The 23,404-nt window shown below is 36.7% G+C and overlaps 1 protein-coding gene across 8 annotated transcripts in view; it reads left to right on the forward strand.

The window, feature by feature from the left end:
- Window positions 1-23,404, forward strand: part of LAMA2 (laminin subunit alpha 2) — a 623,859-nt gene that overhangs the window by 400,085 nt on the left and 200,370 nt on the right. For all 8 annotated transcript variants that reach the window (XM_045058020.1, XM_045058023.1, XM_045058022.1 and 5 more), the window contains 6 exons: window positions 11,537-11,773; window positions 13,003-13,146; window positions 13,839-14,018; window positions 14,128-14,316; window positions 14,397-14,530; window positions 18,586-18,703. In XM_045058020.1, the coding sequence (XP_044913955.1) occupies window positions 11,537-11,773; window positions 13,003-13,146; window positions 13,839-14,018; window positions 14,128-14,316; window positions 14,397-14,530; window positions 18,586-18,703 (1,002 nt within the window). The remainder of the gene's footprint in view (window positions 1-11,536; window positions 11,774-13,002; window positions 13,147-13,838; window positions 14,019-14,127; window positions 14,317-14,396; window positions 14,531-18,585; window positions 18,704-23,404) is intronic.

Genomic DNA, 23,404 nt, shown 5'->3' on the forward strand with positions numbered 1-23,404 from the left:
TCTCTCTCTCTCTCTCTCTCTCTCTCAAAAATAAACATTAAACAAATTTAAACAAAATAAAATAAAGTGTTGAGTTTTGACCAATGATTACAGTTGTATAGCCACCCTCATGCCTTCTTGTAGTTGGCTTCCCTTCTCCCCCTTAGTTGCACCAGGAAACTATTGTTTCTCCTTCTATCACTGTAGTAATGTCAGTTCCACAAATTCATAGAAATCAAGTCATACTACATGTTATTGTTTGGATTTTGTTTGTTTATTTGTTTGGGGGAATAAATCTTGGCCCAGCTTCCTTTATGCAGTATAATGCTTTTGTGATTCAACTACACTGTTGTATATGAGTAGTTTATTTTTAATTGTTTAATAATTTTACATTGGATGATGCGCAATGACTTTTCTATTTATTTACTATTTAATGGGCATTGGGGTTACTTCTAGTGTGGTGCTATTATGAATAATTTTGCTATGAACATTAGTCTATAAGTCAAAAGCATGGGTGTAGACCTATGTTTTCATTTTTCATCACAAGAATACTCCACATCCTTACCAACATTTGGGATTTTGACTCTTTAATTTTAAGCATTCAGTTGGATGTTTATTTATATCCTTGCCTTTCTTTAATGTCCAATGATATTGGGAATAATCTTATTTATTTATTTCCCATTTATATATCTTCTTGCAAAGTGTCTGTACGAATCTTTTCTATTTGGGGTTGTTAATTTTCTCAGTAATGTGTTGTAAGAGTTCTTTATGTATTCTAGATACCAGTCCTTTAATATATTTATGTTCTGTAACCATTTTCTCCCAGTAAACAGCTTGTGTTTTACTTCTGCTGTGGTATCTTCACCTAATTTTTATAAAGACTAGTTTATTATCCTTTTGTTTCATGGGTCATGCTTTTTATTTTCTAAGAAATGCACATTGGCTTAAGTCAAGATCTAGAGACACCTCTCCTATGTTTTCCTCAAGAAGTTTTATAGTTTTGAATTTTACATTTAGGTCCACATTGCATTTTCAATATTAATTTTTCTATGTGGTTTGAGGTAAGGGTCAAAGTTCACCTTTTAATAGATATCCAGTTTTTCCAACATCTTTTCTGAAAAGATTATTCTTCTTCCTCATTGAATTACTTTAGTTCCTTTGTCAAAATAACCTGGCACTATATGTGCACATACATTTCTGAACTCTATTCTGTTTCATTGGTCTATCTGTCCTTATACTGACACTGTACTGTCTTGATCACTGTAGCTTTCTAGCAGAGCATGAAATTGGGTGGTATAAACTCTCCAACTGTCGTTCATTTCTAATACCTTTTGCACACGTTAGATCCTTTGCATTTTCATATAAATTTTTAAATCAGCTTCTCAATTTCTTTACCAAAAGCCTTCTAGACTTTGATGGGGATTATATTGAATCTACAGGTCAATTTGGGGAAAATTGACATTTTAAGAATATTAGATCTTCCAGTGTATCAATATGACATAAGTTTTCATTTACTTTTCTTTGTAATTTTTTTTCTCGGCAGCATTTTATAGTTTTTGGTGGACAAGTCTCGTACATTTTATTGCATTTATCATTGTGTTTTATATTTTTTACACAAATGTTATTATTTATTTCACTTCAGTTTCCAACTGTTGCCAGAACAGAAAATGCAATTATTTTTATACAATAACTTTTATTTTTTTAATAGACTATATTTCTATATATTTTTTAGTAGCCTCTATGCCCAACTTGGAGCTTGAACTCACAACCCCACAATCAAGTGTTGCATGCTCTACCGACTAAGCCAGCCACACACCCCATTCGTTAACTTTCTATATTGACACCCTGCTAGAAGTTTATTCTAGCTATTTTTTGGTAACTTCACTAGGATTTTCTATGTAGACAATAATACCATCTGTAAATTGAGTTTTACTTCTTCTCTTCCAACCCATGTAACTTTTATTTCATTTTGTTTGCCTATCGCAGTAAAATGTTGATTTGTAGTGGTGGGAGCAAATATCCCTGCCTTATTCCTTATGTTAAGTAGAAAGGATTCAGTCTTTTTCAATTAAGAATAATGTTTACAAATGTTCTTCATCAAACGCTCTTTATCAGTTTAAAGATGTCCCTCATATTCCTAGTTTATTAAGAACTTTTATCAAGAATATATGTCCAATTTTATCAAAAGCATTTTCTGCATCTATGGAGATGATCATATAATTTTTCATTTTCAGCTGCTAATGTGGTGAATCATATTAATTGATTTTCAAATGTTGGTCCAACTTCACAATCCTCATATAAATCCTGCTTGATCATGAGTGATTATCTACTTTAAATTATTTTAGATTATGTTTGTTAGCATTTTGTTAATGATCTCTGGGTCTGTTCATAAGGACTGTTAGTTCATAGTTTGTGTTTTCTTAGAGTGTTATTGTCTGATTTTGTTATTGGGGTACTGCTACCCTCATGAAATAGATTGGGAAGTATTCCTTTCTCATAGTTTCTGAGGAGTTTGCATAATCAATGAAATAGAAAATAAAAATAGAGAAAGGCCAATGACGCCAGAAACTGTTTTTTTGCAATTATTAATAAAGTTGATGATACTCTAAGAAGACTGATCAAGAAAAAAAAAAAGACAAAAAATAATCAAAGTCAAGAATAAAGGAAGGGACATCATGAAGATCCTGCATACACTAAAATAGTAATATGAAATAATATGAGCAACTTTAACCAATAAATTTGATAACTGTACAAAATAAACATTCTTTTGTTTACTTTGAGATTAGTTTTCTCTTGTTTTCCAAGTTTCTTAAACTGAAAACTTAGGTCATTGACTTGAGATCTCTCTTCTTTACTAATGTAAGCATTTTATTTTAAATGAAAATTTATTCCAGTTACTTTTTGGTAGCTTCAATATATATTCAACAAATATATTAAGTTTCCTTCCAGGCACTAATTTAGTTGCATACCTCACATTTTGATATATTGTTTAAATTTTCACCCTTAAAATATTCTTATTTATTTTACTACTTATTTTTACTCACTGTTTAGAAATATGTTGTATGATCATCATATATTTGGGGGTTTTAAAGATATCTTTCTGCTATTGACATCTAATTTAGTTCTGTATTGGTCTCAGAACATAATGTGTTTTATTTCAGTTCTTTTGAATTTATAGAGATTGGTATTATGTCTCATAACAGTGTGCATTTTGATTAATGTACATGAAAATACCTTGTATTCTATTATTATTGGGTGAAATCTATACAAGCCAGTTATTCTTAGTGATTTTTATGTGTGCATATTCTATCAATAACTGAGGGTGTTTAACTATAATTATGATTTATCTATTTGTCTTTCAGTTCTCTCAGGTTTTGATTCATGTATTTTGAAGTGATAATATTATATATATACTCATTTAGGATGATTATGTCTTTTTGAAAAGTTGATGCCCTTATCAATATGAAGCGTCCCTTTTATCCTGGGTAATATTTCTTGTGAAAAAAGAATACTTTTTCTGATAATCATATAGCCCAGAGTTCCATCCTTCTTTTTTTTTTTTTTAAATTTTTTTTTCCAACGTTTATTTATTTTTGGGACAGAGAGAGACAGAGAATGAACGGGGGAGGGGCAGAGAGAGAGGGAGACACAGAATCAGAAACAGGCTCCAGGCTCTGAGCCATCAGCCCAGAGCCTGACGCGGGGCTGGGGCTCGAACTCCCGGACCGCGAGATCGTGACCTGGCTGAAGTCAGACGCTTAACCGACTGCGCCACCCAGGTGCCCCGTTCCATCCTTCTTTTGATTGGTATTTATGTGGTATACATTTCTCCACACTGTGATTTATTCCATCTCTTTTTAAATATTTTAATGTGTCTCTTTTAGATAGCATATATTTAAATCTTTGTTATTGATATAATCTTAATTGGAACATTTCCATTTAATGTAATTATCCATATGTTGGAGTTAAGTCTACATTTTTCTGTTTGCTTTGCCCCACCTGTTCTTGCTTTCTTTTTTCTTCTTGTCTTATTTGGGATTGAGTAATTTTTATAATTACATTTTATCTTCACTTTTGACTTATTAACTCTATTTTATGTTTTTTGTCATTGCCTAGAGATAGATATTAACTTAATATTTTAATAGCTCAACATCTGAACTTTTCATAATGTATCTTAAAATAATATTATATACTTTACATTTAGTGTAGAAACCTTATAAGAGTAAACCTCTAATTGCTGCTTACCCTTTTTGTTACTTCTTTTCTTGTCCTTTATGTTATTGTTGTCATACACCTTACTTCTATGTATTATATATCCTACAATATAATCTTATGATTCTGATTTAAATTTTTTTTAATGTTTATTTTATTTTTGAGAGAGGGGGGGTGGGAATAAGGGAGGGACAACAGAGGGGGAGACACAGAATCTGAAGCAGCCTCCAAGCTCTGAGATGTCAGCATAGAGCCTAACACGGAGCTCATGACCTGAGCCTAAGTCAGATGCTCAACCTACTGAGGCACCCAGGCGCCCTATGGTGATTTTGATTTAAATAGTTAATGGGGGCACCTGGGCGGCTCAGTAGGTTGAGTGTTCAACTTTGGCTCAAGCCACACTCTCTCATTTCATGAGTTCAAGCCTCACATCAGGCTGGCTGCTGTCAGCCTGTAGCACAGAGCCCACTTCATAACCTCTGTCCCCCTCTGTCTGCCCCTTCCTCGCTTGTATTCTCTCAAAAATAAACATTAAAAAACCCCTCAAAAATACATACATACATACATACATAGTCAATTTTCTTTTTAAAAGGCAAAAATGCTGCTTTTCTGTTTTCTATACATGTGTCAATTCCCGTGCTCTCTGTTACTTTGTGTACAGCCAAATTCTGTTTCATATCATGTTAGTTCTTCCATTAACTACATCCCTAATTATGACTATTATTATTTCTGGTAAGGTCTGCTCTCAATGATTATTTCAATTTTGTATGTTCAAAAACTGCATTTTTCCTTCATTTTTCAAAGATATTTTTTCTAGATATAAAAGTCCTGGTTTTCAGGGGCGCCGGGGTGGCTCAGGCGGTTGAGAGACCAACTTCAGCTCTGGTCATGATCTCATGGTCCGTGAGTTCGAGTCCCACATCGGGCTCTGTGCTGACAGCTCAGAGCCTGGAGCCTGCTTCAGATTCTGTGTCTCCCTCTCTCTCTGCCCCTCCCCCACTCATGCTCTGTTTCTCTCTGTCTCAGAAATAAATAAACATTAAACAATTTTTTTAAAGTCCTGGTTTTTAGCAATTTGATTATGCTGTCTTTTTGTGGTTTTCTTGTTTACTTCTCATATGGTAAGTTGGACCTGTTAGATCTGTGGGACCAGAGTTTTTATTAAATTTGGAAATTTTCCAGCCAGTATATCTTCAAATATTTTTCTCTTCTTTATCCTCATTGTCTCCTCATGGAACTAATGTATATGTTGGTCTACTTGATATTTTTCCACAGTTGACTGAGATTGTTTGTTCTTTCATTCTTATTTTTTCTCTATTCTTTATTTTTGATAGTTTCTATTATGAAGTGTCTAAATTTACTGATTTTTTTCTACAGTGTCTAATCTATTCTTAATCCAGTTGGTTACATAATAATTTTTCATTTCAAATTTTTCATCTTTTCATCTTTAAAATTTCTGGTTGGATTTTTTTTATAGCTGTCATTTCTCTCCTCATTATATTCACATTTCCATTTATTCTTGAGAATATTTATAATATAAACATTAGCTTTTGCAGTGTGATTGTCTGCTAATTCCACCATTTCTTTTATTTCAATACTATTCTTAATGGTTGACTTTTCTCCTGGTTATGTTTCTCTCCATGCCTGATCATTTTGATGTGGATGCCAGATCATTGTTGTACATTTTTCATTTTTTCACATTGGTTTTGTTGTATTCTTTTAAGGAGTATTAATCTTTATCTTGGCAAACAGGTTAATTACTCACTAATCACTTGGATCTGTTTGATCCTTGTTTTTAAGTGTTTGGGGTTTTTGTTGTTTTGTTGTTTCCTTTTGTTTTTAGGGAGGGTCTAGAGCACCCTTTAATCCAGGGATCATTTAGCATCACTACTAAAGGGCTAAGTGCATTGAGAACGCTACCTGGTGCATTACTGTGTATTTCCACTCTGGCTGTTGGGGATATGAATTATTTCAAGCTTTATGTGAGTTTAGGAATTTTTAAGCTCATGCCTTTTCAGTGTTTTATTTTTTCTTTTTTTTTCCTCAGCCACACAGAATTTTATCCCATGCATACACAGATCAGTACTCAGCCAAAGACTCAAGGGGACACTACTGCAGATTTCTAGAATTCTCTCTGTATATAACTTTCTCATTTTTAAATTTTTAATTTTTTTATATTTATTTTTGAGCGAGAGAGACAGAGCACGTGCAGGGAAGGGCAGGGGCAGAGAGAGAGACACTCACAGAATCTGAAGCAGGCTCCAAGCTCTGAGATAGCAGCACAGAGTCCCACACGGGGTGTGAACTTGTGAACCATGAGATTGTGACTTGAGCCAAAGTCAGATGCTTAACCTACTGAGCCACCCAGGTGCCCATAAATTTATTTTTTTTTAAGTTTTTTTTTTTTTTTGAGAGAGGCAGAGAGAGTGTGTGTATGGGGAAGAGGAAAAGAGAGAGGGAGAGAGAATCCCAAGCAGGATCTGTGTTGTTAGTGCAGAGCCCCATGTGGGGGCCTCAATCTTGTGAACCATGAGATCATGACCTGAGCTGAAATCAAGAATCAGATGCTTAAACAACTGAGCCACCGAGGCACCCTGACTTTCTATTTTTTAGACACATTCTATTGGCCCAATAAATTCTGTCTCAGCATCTCCATACTCTGTTTCTCAACCCAGTTATAGTGCAGGGCTTCATTTGGGTTCTTCTTTTATGGGTTGCACCCTAGAAAATTCCTTTATATACTGCTTTGCTTTTCTTCTCTCAGAAATCACAGTACTGTGCTTCCTGGCATTCAGTCTAAAAATAGTTGTTTCTTATTTTTCATTTTTTAGTTTTTGATTTTGTCGGTTAGCAGCTTAAAAGACAGAAGATAAACCAAGTGAGTGCTTTAAAAACTAAGAGACGGGGTCTCCTGGGTAGCTCAGTCGGTTGGGCGTCCGACTTTGGCTCAGGTCATGATCTCGTGATTTGTGGGTTAGAGCCCTGCATTGGGCTCTGTGCTGACAGCTCGGAGCCTGGAGCCTGCCTTGGATTCTGTGTCTCCCTCTCTCTCTGACCCTCCCCTGCTCATGCTCTGTCTCTCTCTATCTTTCAATAATGAATAAATGTCAAAAAAATTTAAAAAAAAACACCTAGGAGACTGTTTAAAGAGAAGAAATATTTTTTGTGTGTCAAATGTAACACAGGTCAAATAGGATTAGGGCTGGCCTGTGTTCATTAAGAGTGGCAAATAAGGACATTTTTGATGTTAATGAGAGGTGTTCTAATTGGTCACATTGGGCTGGAGATTGTTGGAACGTCATGACCAAGTGTGACCTGTTTGACTCCACGGTGGTATACTATAGTGATGTAAACTGTTTTTTTCCACTGATTTAGCACACATGCAAGGTCTAATCATCTCTACATATATGATAAGACATTTGAATACACTGGTCCAGAATACATAATCTAGAGGCAAACAGGAGTATTGGTGATTGTTCAAGGAAATATAGATACATGACTTCAATTACCTGTATGATTAGACTAAATTAAATTTTAATTTAAATTAAATTAAATTAAATTTTAAATTAAATTAAAAACTAGACAGGACACTCATTTTTCTATTGCCAATGGCACTATTAAGTTTGAACTACATTTTTAGAAACAAAACAAAATTTCTCAAGAGTTCCAAAGTTTTTTCTAAGTATGAACAGTGTTATAAGTTTTGGTGACTGACTTTTTGCATTTTCACCTTTAATCCAAGCATCTGCCCCATCCCTTGGACTCATGAATAAGCCATAAGTAAACTTAAGAGGGTTCTATTCTATTCACAAAATCCTGCAATGTGGCCAAGCTCTAATAATCTTCCGAAATTAAAGCTGATGCCTAATGTGGATACAAATCAGGATGGAATATAAACCAAGTTTCCTTAGAAAAAAATTGTAGTTCTATGTTTGATACTGTTATTTTTACTGGTTGTTGGATAAACATTATGTTTATTGGAGTTGATTGAAAATGTTTTATTACTTTGAACCACTGTTAAAAATCTAAATTTCTGAATAGCTACACACTTCATCATTATGAACAATCACAAAAAAATACATAGAGTCCTCACAAATATTTATGAGCATGTATTCTACCACCGAAAAACTTTGGATGATTATAATCTAAATGAACAGTGATTTGAGATTTACGGCTTCCCTTTCTTTGTGTCATGCATAATTTCTCTGTGTTGAGGTGTGAGGACACACATCATTTGAGCTTTCAGTGGAGTAGAATACAAAGCCAGCCATCTTTCACTAGCAGGGGAATAGTGCATAAATCCTCTATTGCTAAATAAACATTACATCTAATTATGATTTAAGTTTGATGTTGGCCATAGTACTATCCAAACATATGGTTAATGGTCCCTTTTAGTCTCCACTATAACTTCCGGAATAAACTTCCTGATTTGGAAAGGCCGCGTGTCTGCTTGTGTAGTCATCTAATCTTTAAGAATTAGTGCTTTGGTATTATATAACAAATGGGGTAGCAGACACTTCATGTTTTAGTTAAAGGATAAGAATGTCTCCTAAGACCTTTTAAAATTTATTACATGACTGCAGTTTCCATAACGTATCATAATTTTCTGTTTCTAATTATGGCCCATTTTATTAAGTGAGCCAAAAAAAATCATTGAAGTCAAAGTTAATTATCCTTGTTTTGAAATCACATTCTAAATCTGATGTTCTATAAAGATGACTTCGGTGGAGTGACAGCAGTGGGTTATTCTATTCTTAGGAAACTATGTCTACATTTATTATATAATAAATAATCGCATTTTGGATCTTTAGGCTTCAAATAACTTTTAGTAGGATTTTTTTTTCTGGATAACAAAGAAGTCAGAAAAAAACTTAATCACAGAGATTAACCCCAAAGGAGGCCTGGTGGTTATTTCAATGTCAGAATCTGCAAAGATACTTCACCAAACATTTGGACAGGAAAGATGATTGAAGAAGCTGGTGATTATATATCACATCCTAGAAAGAGTCGTCTCCTAAGTAAACTGCTACGGGCAGGAGCAGGGGCAGGAGTGTCCCCAGTAGTGGTGGACATAAGAATTAAGCTGAGCAATGAAAGTGTAGGAAACGCAAAGGAATATCCACCTAGACTTGGATCTGGGAATTTGGCAAGTTGCAATGCATATAAGTCTTCATAGAGCTACAGATCTAAGAAGGATAATAAAACAGCACCAAAAAGAATCGGGTCATCGATGACGTACAAACACTGTGTGAGGGAAGACTCAGACACAGCGAGAGGTGGCACCCACATGGGTACCAAGTCAGGACCCGCTTATAAGACAGAAACCACAAGTTATTTCAACAGGGAAAATAGAATATAAAGAATTGTTAACTGGTAATAGGTCGTTAGTTCCTAAAAAAGGATAAGAAGAGATATATGGGGTCCTGAAGTAGCAGGTACAAAAGTGAAGCTACTATTTCTAGGCTGAGTGAGGGTGAACAGAGTTTGCGGGTAAGTACTGGTCTATAGAAGCTGTCCACCACTGTTGCAGGTAGTGAGCAGGCCGGAGCTATTGGTCACATTCAGAGCATATGTGCAGACTAAAGCTACTCAGAAAGTTGCCTATGGGGAGAAAGTCCCTTTTGGGCTGAAGGCCCAAATGAAGTTCTTTCTGGGCTACTGGGCTCCGATGCCAAATAGTAAAATAGTAATAATGACAATAGTGATGAAGAACCAGAACCCAGGACAGAAGTGTCTTCCCTCCACTGGGGCCTTATTAGGTCTCTCTCGGGCCCACTGTTGACTAGGCCTAAACTTCTGCTACCTAACTACGGAGAAATGTCTACAGGGTCTAACTACAGTATCATAAAGCAGGGTAAGGAAGAGGGAACTGAGAGCTCAGAGACAGTACTTTGGTCACTGGCACTGCTGATCTCTGAAAATGACTTATTCCAAGCTCCTAATGGCATTTTAGAAGCCTGCTTGGCTTTTTCATTAAATTGCAATGAGATATGAGCTCTGTAAATCAAGAGCAGAAAGCCTGAAAAGAATGTAAAACGAAAAGACACATGGATGAGTAGAAATTGAAGGTGAGTGAGATGAAATAAATCATGGAAACTCAGCTAAAAAAGCAATAGTGTAATTAAAAATGCATTGGTGGCATATACATAGGAGAGAATTTTCACTATGTAAAATGGGCACCATAAAATGGTCAACAAATTTGAGAGGCAAATAGAAAACTACAGAAAATATTAGGTCCTAATATTACAGATTTTACAAACAGACACAAGTGGTATACTTTAAGAATTGCAGGTGATTCTGAAGAAGAAAATTGGTAAATTAGAACAGAACTAGGGGCACCTGGATGGCTCGGTCAGTTTAGCTTCCGACTTCAGCTCAGGTCATGATCTCACTGCTCATGAGTTTGAGTCCCATGTCAGGCTCTGTGCTGACAGCTTGGAGCCTGAAACCTGCTTCGGATTCTAACCTCTCTCTCTCTCTCTCTCTCTCTCTCTCTCTCTCTCTCTCTCTCTCTCTCTCTCTCTCTCTCTCTCAAAAATAAATAAATAAATAAATAAACTTAAAAAAATAGAACAGAACTAAAAATTTCAATCAAAAATAATTTTGTTCTCAAACTGAAAGAACTTTAACAGATTCCAGTAAATTAATAAAAAAAGACTCAAACTTTTAAAAATTCTAGCAAAACTTTGAATTACCTAAATAAAGAGAACAAGCTTATGCATGCCTAGGAAGAAGAAAATAGGTTAGCAGCAAAGCCCCTCAAATCAGGCTCATTTGCAAAACTAAATGTCAGAAAAGTGCATTCTAGATGTCACTTGCCTGAGTCCTCTCAGCTTCCCCAAATCTGGTTTGGGAGTCTGTATGTTCTCAGAGACTTCTGCACTTCTATTATGTAATTCTTATTTCATGCTGTTATATATATACTCACTTGTCTCCTTCTGTTAGACTGTGAGATAAGTCTCTTTACAACTTTAATTCTGTAAAAATGAGATGATAAGGTAAAATGACTGTCTAAACTTCACTCTTTGAAACAGAAAGCGGTTGAAGAAAACCCATACCTAACTCCTCTTCCTTGCCACAGAAAAAGACAGAAACAGACACATTTTATTTCTTATTCAATAGGATTATGTTTTCTGAACAGTCATCTGTTTTAGTAAATGCAGGAAACGATTTTAATGTTATGTTCGCTGATGTTTCCCAAGTGACTAAACTAGAACAGTACAAAGCATATAACAGACACATGATTAATATGTATTTAATGGAAGCAGAGAAACATTCGAATTAAAATTTTAAGATATTTCCCATGAAATGGTGTTAATGGTTGCTGTTTTTATCTCCTCCATAGGCTTGTAACTGCAGCACAGTAGGATCCTTGGATTTCCAATGCAATACAAACACAGGCCAATGCAACTGTCATCCCAAATTCTCTGGTGCAAAATGTACAGAGTGCAATCGAGGTCACTGGAACTACCCTCACTGCAGCCCCTGCGAGTGCTTCCTGCCGGGTACTGATGAAAGGACCTGCGATTCAGAGACTAAAAAGTGCTCCTGTATGGATCAGACAGGGCAATGCACCTGTAAGGTATGTGCTGCTGACATACGGTAAGGAAAGATTTCCCTGGATTCTATTTCCATTGCTTAATTTTAACTTCAGTCTCCGTTATTCATGGACTTCACGGCATTAAACAAATAAAAATTCATTACTAGGCACAGTTTTTATTCATATATGTTCATTGGCATACACATACACATATTGGCATAATAAGTTCTCTTTAAGAACTTCTTTGCAACCAAAACCCAACTTCTAGTTGATAGAGACGATATATTTTTAATGGTAAAGTTCAATTTTTCTTTACATATTTGCTTTGCTTAAAAAGGAGTAATTTGGGAAGGAAAAAAATGACAATTCTCTTAAGCATCATCAGAGAAAAATCACAGCTAGATAATAGGGCTTATAAAAAAACATTTCTCTTCAAATTAACCCACAATCACTGTACACTGAAAAGATATATTTACTGCTATGGAAGTTCGGTAAAATTTCATCACATAAAAACACTGACATAACAAACAGCGACTGCGTGCAAGATTCAGCTCTCATTAATATTGTTAAATGATGTAGAAAAACAGCCAATTAAAAAGGATAAGAGGGATTTTTCCCCCCTTAGACAGATCTGAAAAATCAATCCCAGGATAAATACAGTTAAGACTGTGTCAGAGGTATCTTTTCAAGAAAAAGTCTATGCAAAGAGGAACAGAGGAAATAGGAAAATAAAACCCAGGGCGTGATTATCAAAATAGTCTCCAGAATTTCAGAAAGTGGCAGCCCATTTTGCCCCAGACAAAACACAAAGTCCAATGCTACATTATTACATGTTATGATTATACACTATATTTAATATGCATTGTATGTGTGTATATACATCATATCATGATAATTATATGAACCTATATTGTAACACCCTGCCTGTGTTTTACAACTTTGTGTCACACCCCTGTCTAGGAATCAGAGTTTCTATTTTGCTTTTGAAATTTTCATGACTCTTTTGTATTGTTAACAGTGGATATTAGGAAGTGTGCTACTTAGGTTTTAAAAACCATATATGGTATCCTTTGCAATGCATTTATGTATAAATAGAGCCTGTTTTAGACTTAGGAAATCCTAACAATGAAATTAACCACAACTGCCATTTGCGATGTGAGTCTAACACTCAGCGTTCCTTTTTGCTCAATTAAAAAGAAGCATTATTCATTCTCAAGTGCATTTCTCTCACAATTTCATTATGGACCCTGAGGAACTCTCCTCCTCTTCAGGTGCATGTAGAAGGTGTGCGCTGTGACAGGTGCCGGCCAGGCAAGTTTGGACTAGATGCCAAAAACCCACTTGGCTGCAGCAGCTGCTATTGCTTCGGCGCCACTACCCAGTGCTCTGAAGCCAAAGGACTGATCCGTACGCAGGTGAGTAAGAAACCGCTGAGCCACGTAATGGTTTACTGTTAGTTCTTGCTGGTGTCTTTCAGCCAGGCACGAGGGATAGGAGGCAATGGTAAAGCATTTAAGTAACCTTTTCCCCTGCGCACATTTAGAACTGGGCCGTGTGGACTTCGACGGTTGGAGTAAATGCTTTTTTATCTTCCAAAAAAATAGTTCATTTATTGTTGATAAGGAAATAGATGCCAAGTAAGAAAGGGAAACGTTGTAAAAGAAGCATTATGTTTTGGGATGGAAGGAAGCCGCATTCCAAGTGAGGGCACCGGAGCATGAATGTGGGTATGCGCTAAGGCAGCGATAGAAACCAGAACTTGCTGCACATTCACGCTACCTGGCCTTAGAGGATCATTGACTTTTAGGGTGGCAGCATTTTCATTTTTACCCTAATTTTTCCTTAATGCCTCCCACTTTTAAGTTCTACTTCTTATTAGTGTAAATGACCAATTCTCACAGATGTTGTAGTTTTCCCTATGCAAACAAGGCTGAAAGATTCACCCCCGTCCTGCTGGCTCACTCTGCACGAGTTTAGTTTCGGGTCGGAACACCTCCTCGGAAGGAGAAAGGGGCTGCAGGTAGACACACAAGTCCATTACCTAGTCTTACAGGAGTGCCCACGAGATGTGAACTCAGCCCCCCGCTGTGTTTCGATTCCCGTGCAGGTGACTCTGAAGCCTGAGCAGACCATCCTGCCCCTGGTGGACGAGGCTCTGCAGCATACTACCACCAAAGGCATCGTTTTTCAACATCCGGAGACTGTTGCACATATGGATCTGGTGAGACAGGAGCTCCACCTGGAACCCTTTTACTGGAAACTTCCAGAACAATTTGAAGGCAAGAAGGTAAACGACAAGAACCTCAAAGGCATATGAGAACAAAGGAAAATATACTTTTGGAATCATGCCATGGGGGGCATCATCTAACTCATCATTCCTTATTTTATTCCATCAGTTGACGGCCTATGGAGGCAAACTCAAGTACGCGATCTATTTCGAGGCTCGGGAAGAGACAGGTTTCTCCACCTATAATCCTCAAGTTATAATTCGAGGCGGGACTCCTACTCATGCTAGAATTATCATCAGGCATATGGCTGCTCCTCTAATTGGCCAATTGACAAGGCACGAGATTGAAATGACAGAGGTAAGGTTATTAGTTTGGTGCAAGGATGCCAGTGGTTTCGCATTTAGTTTCATCAAAGTGGTGTCTCTTCTTATTAACAGAAAGAATGGAAATATTATGGTGATGACCCTCGAATCAGTAGAACCGTGACCCGTGAAGACTTCTTGGATATTCTATATGATATTCATTATATTCTTATCAAAGCAACTTACGGAAATATCATGAGACAAAGCAGGTAAACCCTAATGGAATAAAAGCTAAATTCTTATTTTAGAGTCTATAGGTAAGATCAGTAAGACACAGACAAGAAAGATTTCAAAGTGTTTGGGAGTGTGATGATAGAAGACAAAAGTCAAGGACGGTATCCAGGTCATATGGTGGAGGATATTACCATTGCCCCCAAAAGAATAATAGGATGAGAAGCAAGTTTAAGGGGAAAAAAATATATATCAAGTTGACCTTTGACCTGGTGAGTTTTAGATGTCAGAAATTCAAGAGTAGCCGCATAGGGTAGAGATAGATAACTGTTATGTTGTAAATAGACTCCAAGATTGCTGAAAAAGTGACCTTTGACCTTCAGGGGAGCCAGAGAGGGCCTAGTTATTCCCATCTTTTCCAACCATGGGCATTCTCACATGTTCATCCCAGTGTGCCCTACAGCATCGTCCCTTTCCCTGTGCATCATGATGTGAAAGATTAGGAATCACACTGAAGGGAAAAGAACAGAAGAATAGTAAGAGTAAATGTGATGTCCTGAAAGCCGAAGGGTGAGAATCCTATAAGGGAGTATAGCCTTTTCATATCACCCAAAGAGGCCAATTAAAATGAGGCTTTTGAGACTGACACTTAGGATCACACTGTGCCATTCATAACACCAGCTTTAGTAGAATCCTGGGGCAGATATCAAAGTTTTGAGCAATGAAAGGGATACAGTGGGTGTAGACTAATAATATGGGTGTATGGGTATGGGTGTAGATTCTTGTTTTTCATGAACATAAATGTGAAAGGGAGGAATAGGACAGTGTCAAAGGCCAAGGGGTGACGGTTTAATCTCAAAGAGAAGTAAACTTGTTTAGAAACCATGAAGGAAAGGAGTTTGTAGCAAGTTAGACATTTAAAATGACAGGATAAAGAAAAAATAATGGAGAAGCCAGATTTCAAAATGACAACATGTGGTCATGTTCCTAGAGTAGAAGGGACAACTTATCCAGGGAGATAAACTGAGGAATTGCACGGATGTAGCTAAGGTTCCTACCATGGAGGCTGAAAGTTGCATGGAGTTCATACACATAGTCTCAATTTCTGTGGCATGTCAGTTTCTCTATTATTTCCTGTAAAAATATGGACTCAATAGATGTTTGAAATAGTCTTGTATAATAAATTAGTAGTAGATCAGTTTTGGAAAACAAAACAAAACAGTTATGAAGCCTTTTATTGGCAAAGCAATGAATATATAAATAGCAACTTTCAGATGTTTAAACTATACTAAACATGGAAGAACATCTTTTTTCTTTGTTGGAGAAGATCCGTATTGCTTTTCTGAAGGTACCGTAAGTAGGGCCTTTGGGTTAGAGAATAAATCAAGGACCAAAATTCACTTTCATATCTGTATCCCTATGGTGTTCTCTTTACATTTCTCATGTCTAAGATTATTTTCTGTGAAATGATAAAAAAAAAAGCATGTACTAAAAATATACTGTCAGTGATATCATTAATTATTTTAGAATACCAAGTGTAAATCAGGTGGCAGAAGCCAGGCCACATTTCCGTCTCATGGAAGACAGCGGGTAACTTTGTGAGTGTGGAAATTAATTGTTACTTTGCAAATGGCTCCATGCTGCAGTGAGAACATAGCAGTGCACAGAACGTTTTGTCAGTGGAACTGACAGAAGCAGCGTTTTCATGCATCTTTCATTATACTTTCTTTGCTTCCCTCACACCATTTCCACCTTTTATGGTAGAAAAGACCACTTTGTTGTTGTTGTTGTTTGGTCTTTTCCCCTCACAAGTCTCTTTCTCTTGTCACGTTATTCACAGATCTCCCTAAATAAAATGCTTTGGTTTAAGAGATGATTTTCTGAAACTTAAGGATAAATAAATACATCACTTTTTCTAGGCTCAATAAAAACTAAAGCCATTGTGTATCAACAATAAGAACAAATAAAGCAAAGGACTTGCCCTTACGTTTCTAATACAGTGGAGTTGTGACAAAGGTGAAAAATACATTTGAACCTTCCCGCCCCCAAAGCCCCCGCTAAAATAGTTAGGACATACGTAACCCTGCGTCTTTATTCAGTTACAAATTTAAAGTAGTCTCAGAAGCAGAGAGTTTAAGAGTTTTACATGTAGCTTGAGACTTTGTACATAATGTCCAGTGCTGACGTTGTGGTTTTCATTTCTTTGCTTTTGTCTTCTACATTTATATGAAGGATGTAACAACTTTGCATTTCGGTATTCACTTAAATAGAAGCTTGAGTTTGGCCAAATCCCTGATTCAAGCAAAACAGTTCCTCTCTCATCTCCTGAGAAAAACCAGGGGTATTGCACAAATATCTGTTGTTGACATGCAATTCAAGTTTTACTTGGTTTTTAATTTTTTTAATGTTTATTTATTTTTGAGAGAGAGAGAGAGAGCGAGAGAGAGAGAGCGCACAGGTGCATGAGCAAGAGGGGGAGGGGCAGAGAGAGAAGGAGACACAGAATCGGAAGCAGGCTCCAGGCTCCAAACTGTCAGCACAGAGCCCGATGTGTGGCTCGAATCCATACACTGCAAGATCATGACCTGAGCTGAAGTCAAGACACTTAACCGACTGAGCCACTCAGACACCCCAAGTTTTTCTTGGTTTTTAAATACTCACTAGCCTGTTATGTGCATGCATAGATAAGAGAAGGGAAGAGGATGCTAGGAACTCATGTTATAAAATATCATAAAATGTCAAAGTAACTGACTTGTGAACAAACACCATGTTACCTTCTTACTCCCACAGAGAATCCAGGGTGACATAAAGGTAGACTCTTTCTTACAGGAGGGGAGTGGTTTGTTTACAGATCTGAAGGCTTTGTCTACTAAAAGGAGGGGAGAGGAAAATCTGAATTTTAATTGAACATGTGCCTGGTAAAGGCTGGCTGATCTTCAGGGTGCAGATTACAATCTAGCAAAGTCAGAGTGTGCATGCCTAATTCAGTGTCAATAAAACCTACCTATGCTTGTTACAAAGTTTATGATTCAAGCTCCTTAAGCTATTGGAGGTGACTTTTAGTGAAGCAAAACTATTCGTTTTCTCATTTAAAAGTTTATTTGCAGAACATTTCATGTTACCAGTTAGTCAGTCATGAAATAGTCTGAGTTTATGGACTGCATATATTTTTAATGCATAATTTCAAATTAATGTAAAGGGTATTGACATTTTTACTAGGAATACTGTTTTCAATTATAAGGACCTTTCTACCAATAGGAAAGGTGAGTTAAGATACTTGAAGGATTTCTTTAATAAAATTAACAAAATAACTAATTTGAAAGGTACTCTATCTCAGAAAGAGATCAGCGTTTAATTAGAGTATGCTCAATCGTTGTTTTCTAGATGGTTTTCTAAAGTTCTTGAAAGGACATTCAGAGACTCAAGAGGGAGAAATCGGGCTGGTTGTAAATTAAAAGCAATTTCACTAGTGACTACGGGAGATATTCTAATGGGGAATGACCTTGGTTTGTCTGTTTGAAGGAATATAAATGTCTAATTAATTGGCCATGTCTACCTGAAGCCACTCACATTTTAAAATGTGGAGAAAAAAATCTTCATAATAACTTCTCAACAGGACATCAGACATCTAATTTACTAAACGCCTTATGATTTATGTGAATATTTTACTAATGTGTAATCTCAGCCTTTGAGGAAGCAAAGATACAGGAATAAGTCGAATTTAGGCAGCTTTCAAACAACAGGACAGGGGCGCCTGCATGGCTCAGCTGATTAAGTGCCCTCCTCTTGATTTCAGCTGAGGTCATGATCTCACAGTTCAAGGGTTCAAGCCCCGCATCGGGCTCCATGCTGACGGTGCGGAGCCTGCTTGGGATTCTGTGTCCATCTCTCTCTTCTCCTCTCCTGCTCACTCTCTATCCCTCCCTCTCAAAAAAAATAAATAAACATTTAAATTTTTTTAAAAAAATTAATAAAACAATAGGACAAGCTCAAGGTTATTGACAAAAACCTGAGAAGACTGTAGGATTGGGTGTTTGCTAGGTGAGTTTAATGTACTGCTGTGGTGATCCAAGCACACACTCGCTGTTTCTAGGATTTCTGAAATCTCGATGGAGGTAGCTGAACAAGGACGCATAACAGCGGTGACTCCTCCAGCTCGTTTGATAGAAAGATGTGATTGTCCCCCAGGCTATTCCGGTTTGTCCTGTGAGGTAAGCTGGCTCCCACTAACCTGCATTAGCTCAACTCACTTAACCAGCCAAATGGAAATACTTCCAGAACTGTCTTTGCTGCAGTCAGGTTTACTTCTTCATGCATACCCGTAAACTATTCTTTTTTTTTTTTTTTACTTTCCACTCACAGCGTGAGACACGGTAAGATCAGGGTGGTGTTATTGTTACGTAAAAACAGGAATCACATGCGGAGGGAAATATTTGATGAAAATTAAGATTTGGAAACCTACGGAATAGTCAGGAAACAAGAATGTTTTCATAAGTCACATTTAGCATATCTGATCTATTTTCTTGGCATCTCTTCTACATGGCTAAAGACATTTTTTAAGCTGCAGTGATTATGAGACAGGATTATGTTGGGCTTGGAAAAACTGTTTTTATGTAGAACGTGACAAAACTTAGGCACTGAATAGCAGACTGTTCCTTTTCACATAGGCTTCTCAGTAGGACATATACTGTTCCAATAGTGACACTGTCATTCAGTCATTATATTTCTAAAATTGCCTATTTTACTCTCTGGGATTTTCCTTTGATTATCTTTAGAGTTGGCCTATTTTCTATATCTTTATCCTCTGGAAGTCTATTTCATTTTTGTGAATATTAAATATTAATAGGAAGAGTATAATGTGGGAAGAGGTGGAATGGATGAGAAACTGGCCTGGGTTTGAAACTCGACGTCACCATATACTTGAACTGAGACCTTGCACCATTTACTAGTCCCCTTTAATCTTCGCCTGGTAAATCCCTAAGCCCCTCACTAACTGCCTCCACACTCACCCTCTCCTGCCTCCCCACAGTGCAACCAGCGAAAGCTGGCATGAGAGGGCTGTTCCAGACCTGCTCCGGCCCTACAGCCCACATTCCCTCCTGGGGAGGGAGGCAGATTGGTTGGTCCCCACAGCATACCTCGTTGGATATTTTTAATAGCTGAGCCTCCTATGAAGGTGAAATGAGCTAAGAACCTAAAGTATTTCTTACACTACCTGGCAGTAGTCAACGTGGGTTGATGCTAATAGTATTATTATGGAATAATTCATTGTATGTCCACATACTGGTTTCTTTGAAAAAACTTCATGCATCTTTTGTAAATAGGATTTGAGAAATCCTAAAGCAGGTGATGGCACCAGGTCAAAACTAAAGTAACTTAAAAATAACGAATATAAATATCTTGAGATGTAGCCTATTATAATGAAAAGGGGTTTGGTCTCAGTGAAGCCTCCCTAGTTTCACCACTTGGACAGGGCATTTGCTTGCCTGTTGCTGGACCTGAGGATTTTTACCTATAGAATTATCATGAGAATTGATTTAAATGAAAATATGCGTGTGAAAGCCCTATTGTAAACTGCAGTGTCATTCAACTTAATTACCATTATATAAATTCCACATTGTTCAGAGAAGAATTTCATAAGAATAACTGCAAATATCTGTGAAACATCCTTAGAATAATAGCTTTGTGATCGTTTTGAAAGACAATAGTCATATGAATGTGTCTATTTTGATCATAAATAATCAAATAATCCACCTCATTATTAAATCATAACTCCTACATAGACATATATGCACTTGTACACATACCAGTAAGTATATGTATTGTACTTATATGCACAACCAACCAAAATACACATATGCACACACAGTGTAGTTGTGAACAATGAGACAGTGAATGTGGCACATATAAAACATGCTACCTTTCCAATGAGCATAAAAGATTCAAAGGTACAAGACAGAAAGAACTTGAGACTTTTCTAGAATTTTGTCCCAAGAAATGTTTGATTATAACATTACTGTGTGACTTTGGTCAATTATTTAATTGCTATAGGAGTTGTTACATAGTTATCCAATCTATAAAAGAACACACTGGGCTTTGAAGTTGTAGAATTCTCTGATTCTGCAATATGATTTTGCTATAAAAAGTATGGAGCAAGTAGGCAAGATTGACCTTTACTTGTCCTGAAGAGAAAGCTACTACAGCTTTATTTTTTCTGCATTTATTTAAAATAATGCTGTTCACTTACAAATAAAAATGCTAGTAGAGTAGCAAATTATTTTAATTCATTCTACCTTCCACTCCAGATTTTAAATGTTAAAAATTCTTCTTGGGGCGCCTGGGTGGCTCAGTCAGTTAAGCGTCCTACTTCGGCTCAGGTCATGATCTCACAGTTTGTGAGTTCAAGCCCCGCGTCGGGCTCTGTGCTGACAGCTCAGAGCCTGGAGCCTGTTTCGGATTCTGTGTCTCCCTCTCTCTCTGACCCTCCCCCGTTCATGCTCTGTCTCTCTCTGTCTCAAAAATAAATAAACGATAAAAAAAATTCTTCTTGTTATTGGTAGGCTTTTTAAATAGCATATTCTAAAACATACTTTCCCATTAATCTTAGCAATTTTCCATCATTATATGAAAATATTTATTAGCACAAATAAGGAAAATGATAAATGAAAAAGATTAAGGAAACTAGGAGCACATACAAACTAGCATCTTCGTTGGGCTTCACCTATGTCCTGTGAATTTCACTTAAGCTCCTATTTACAGACAATAATTACAGTAATACCTTAGTATTGAGATTATGGGGATAAAGGCCTATCTCTCATAATAAGGTGCCCGAGGTGTTCTCCACATCCCATTGCCTCTAATCCATTATACATCTTATTTATAATTCATCTTGATTCTAAAGTGTAATTACCCAAGCATAAAATCTAATCATCAAAGCAAGAGCTAAGGACAGTTTTGAAATAATACTTCCCATTCCAGTAACATATGCTTTGGGTCATGAATACACAAAGCAATTCCTTTACAATATTTTTGCCAAATGTATGGTATTCTAGAGACATTTGCATTTACAAGCTATTCATTTCATGTTTTTACCCAAAATGTGGTTGCAAATAAATAAAATTAAGTGTTAGTTACTGCTGAAAATATAGCCAATTGCGAAGACACTTCGCCTTTTATCTGTTACTTGTAGTCTTATGATGCTACAGCCCTGTTCATTGAAAATGTTAGTTCTAGACATACCTACTTATTATAATTTATGATTTGAAGTAAAAGACCAGATTACCTTTAGAAGTGAAGACCCAATTTCCTTACCACATTTGTTGATGTGACAGCTATTGGCCTTACTACCTTTATTGAAGCTATTTCTCACCATTGTCTCAGTTAATATTATTGCCCAACTGACCAAAACAGACCTAAACTCAGGTTAGGTTATATGCAGAAATGGAAAATAGTCAGCATTGAGTCTGTGGTTCTCTGCAAGAAGACCATGGTAATCAAATATTTGCAGATGATCTCTGGATCATATGTTGTTCATTTCAGCATCTATCTCCTCACTCTCATGGTAAAATAAGGCTTCTGGCTCACAGTTGAATGGCTGGTGTCCACTGAGTCACCGTTCAGAAGTTGTTGCTTTGGCTACTAAAAATAATTTTTTAAATCCCCCCAAAATATATACCTATTATCAACTCACAAAAATCAAGACAAAATAGTGAAAATAGCCTTTTCTTCTTCCATACGCACATCTCTGGGGATGCCCTGCACCACTTTTGTTGTATGTGGAAGATCCAAAGACTGTTTTCATGTGCATACAATTATTGAGGAATATGGTATGGGTAAGTGGTATACACTGATATTCTGTGATCCGATGCGGTGTAGAACAATTACTGTTGTCTTTATTTTTAGTCTGTCTTCAATGACTATGTTTAACAAATTATCTGGAATAGAGGCATCTATGTTGATATAGTATATGTCAAGCACTAAACATACATCATCTGATTTAATCCTCCCGACAACCTTATAAAAGAAAAAAAAAAAAAAAACTTACCATTTACTGGATGGATCCTGTAAATACCAAGCACATTTCCTGGTATACTTACATCAACATTGAGTATGTATTGTGATCCCCATTTTGTGGATGGGAAAATGGAAGCCCAGCCCAGAATCACACAGCTAGAAAGCAGCAAAACTGTGATTTGAGCTTGGATAAGTCTGTTTCAAAAAACCTAGATGCACTTGCATACTCAACTAGGATGTTATCCAGATCCTTACGTTTGAGGTGAGGAAACTGCAACCACAGCGTTCAAAACCTGCGTGAAATTATATGTAGTCAGCGGTGAACAACGATTAAACTAAGGACTGCCTGGTTGCAAAACCCATCTAAGACAGAAGATAGTGTTTCCACTGGCAACAGCACAAGTGTCTGTTTTTCTTGTTAAGGTCTGAGGAGAGAGATGGGGATGTTGTGTAACCCTGCACCTGGAGATTCTCTGTTCTCTTTGTCTTCATTTCCTTGTTTCCTTCCTCCCACGTTTTTGTGCAAATGTGATTCATACATTTTGATGAGATGCCATATTATAAAAATAAAAATGGAAGGACAGCAGAAGATGATTGAGCTATGAATAATTTTTGCACATGGAAAGAAGGCTTTGGAAAAGTTTGAGTTAGAAAGAAGGAGATACTATTAGGACAGTGTTTACTTATTTGCTTTTTTTAAATTCTCCATTTTGTTTCAGAAAGGATTTTAGACAGGACTTGAAAAAGTAGCTATTATCTTTCCTCTTTTGTTCCGACTCAAGCATAATCATTCTCATGAATTTTACCCCCGCTCACTGAGAAGAGAAAATATCTGATATGGAAAAACTCCCTCAAAAATATCAAAAAGTGGAAAGAATAAATACAAAAAATATCCAAGA

The sequence above is a fragment of the Felis catus genome, chromosome B2 (genome assembly GCF_018350175.1).
Source record: "Felis catus isolate Fca126 chromosome B2, F.catus_Fca126_mat1.0, whole genome shotgun sequence".
NCBI lineage: Eukaryota > Metazoa > Chordata > Mammalia > Carnivora > Felidae > Felis > Felis catus.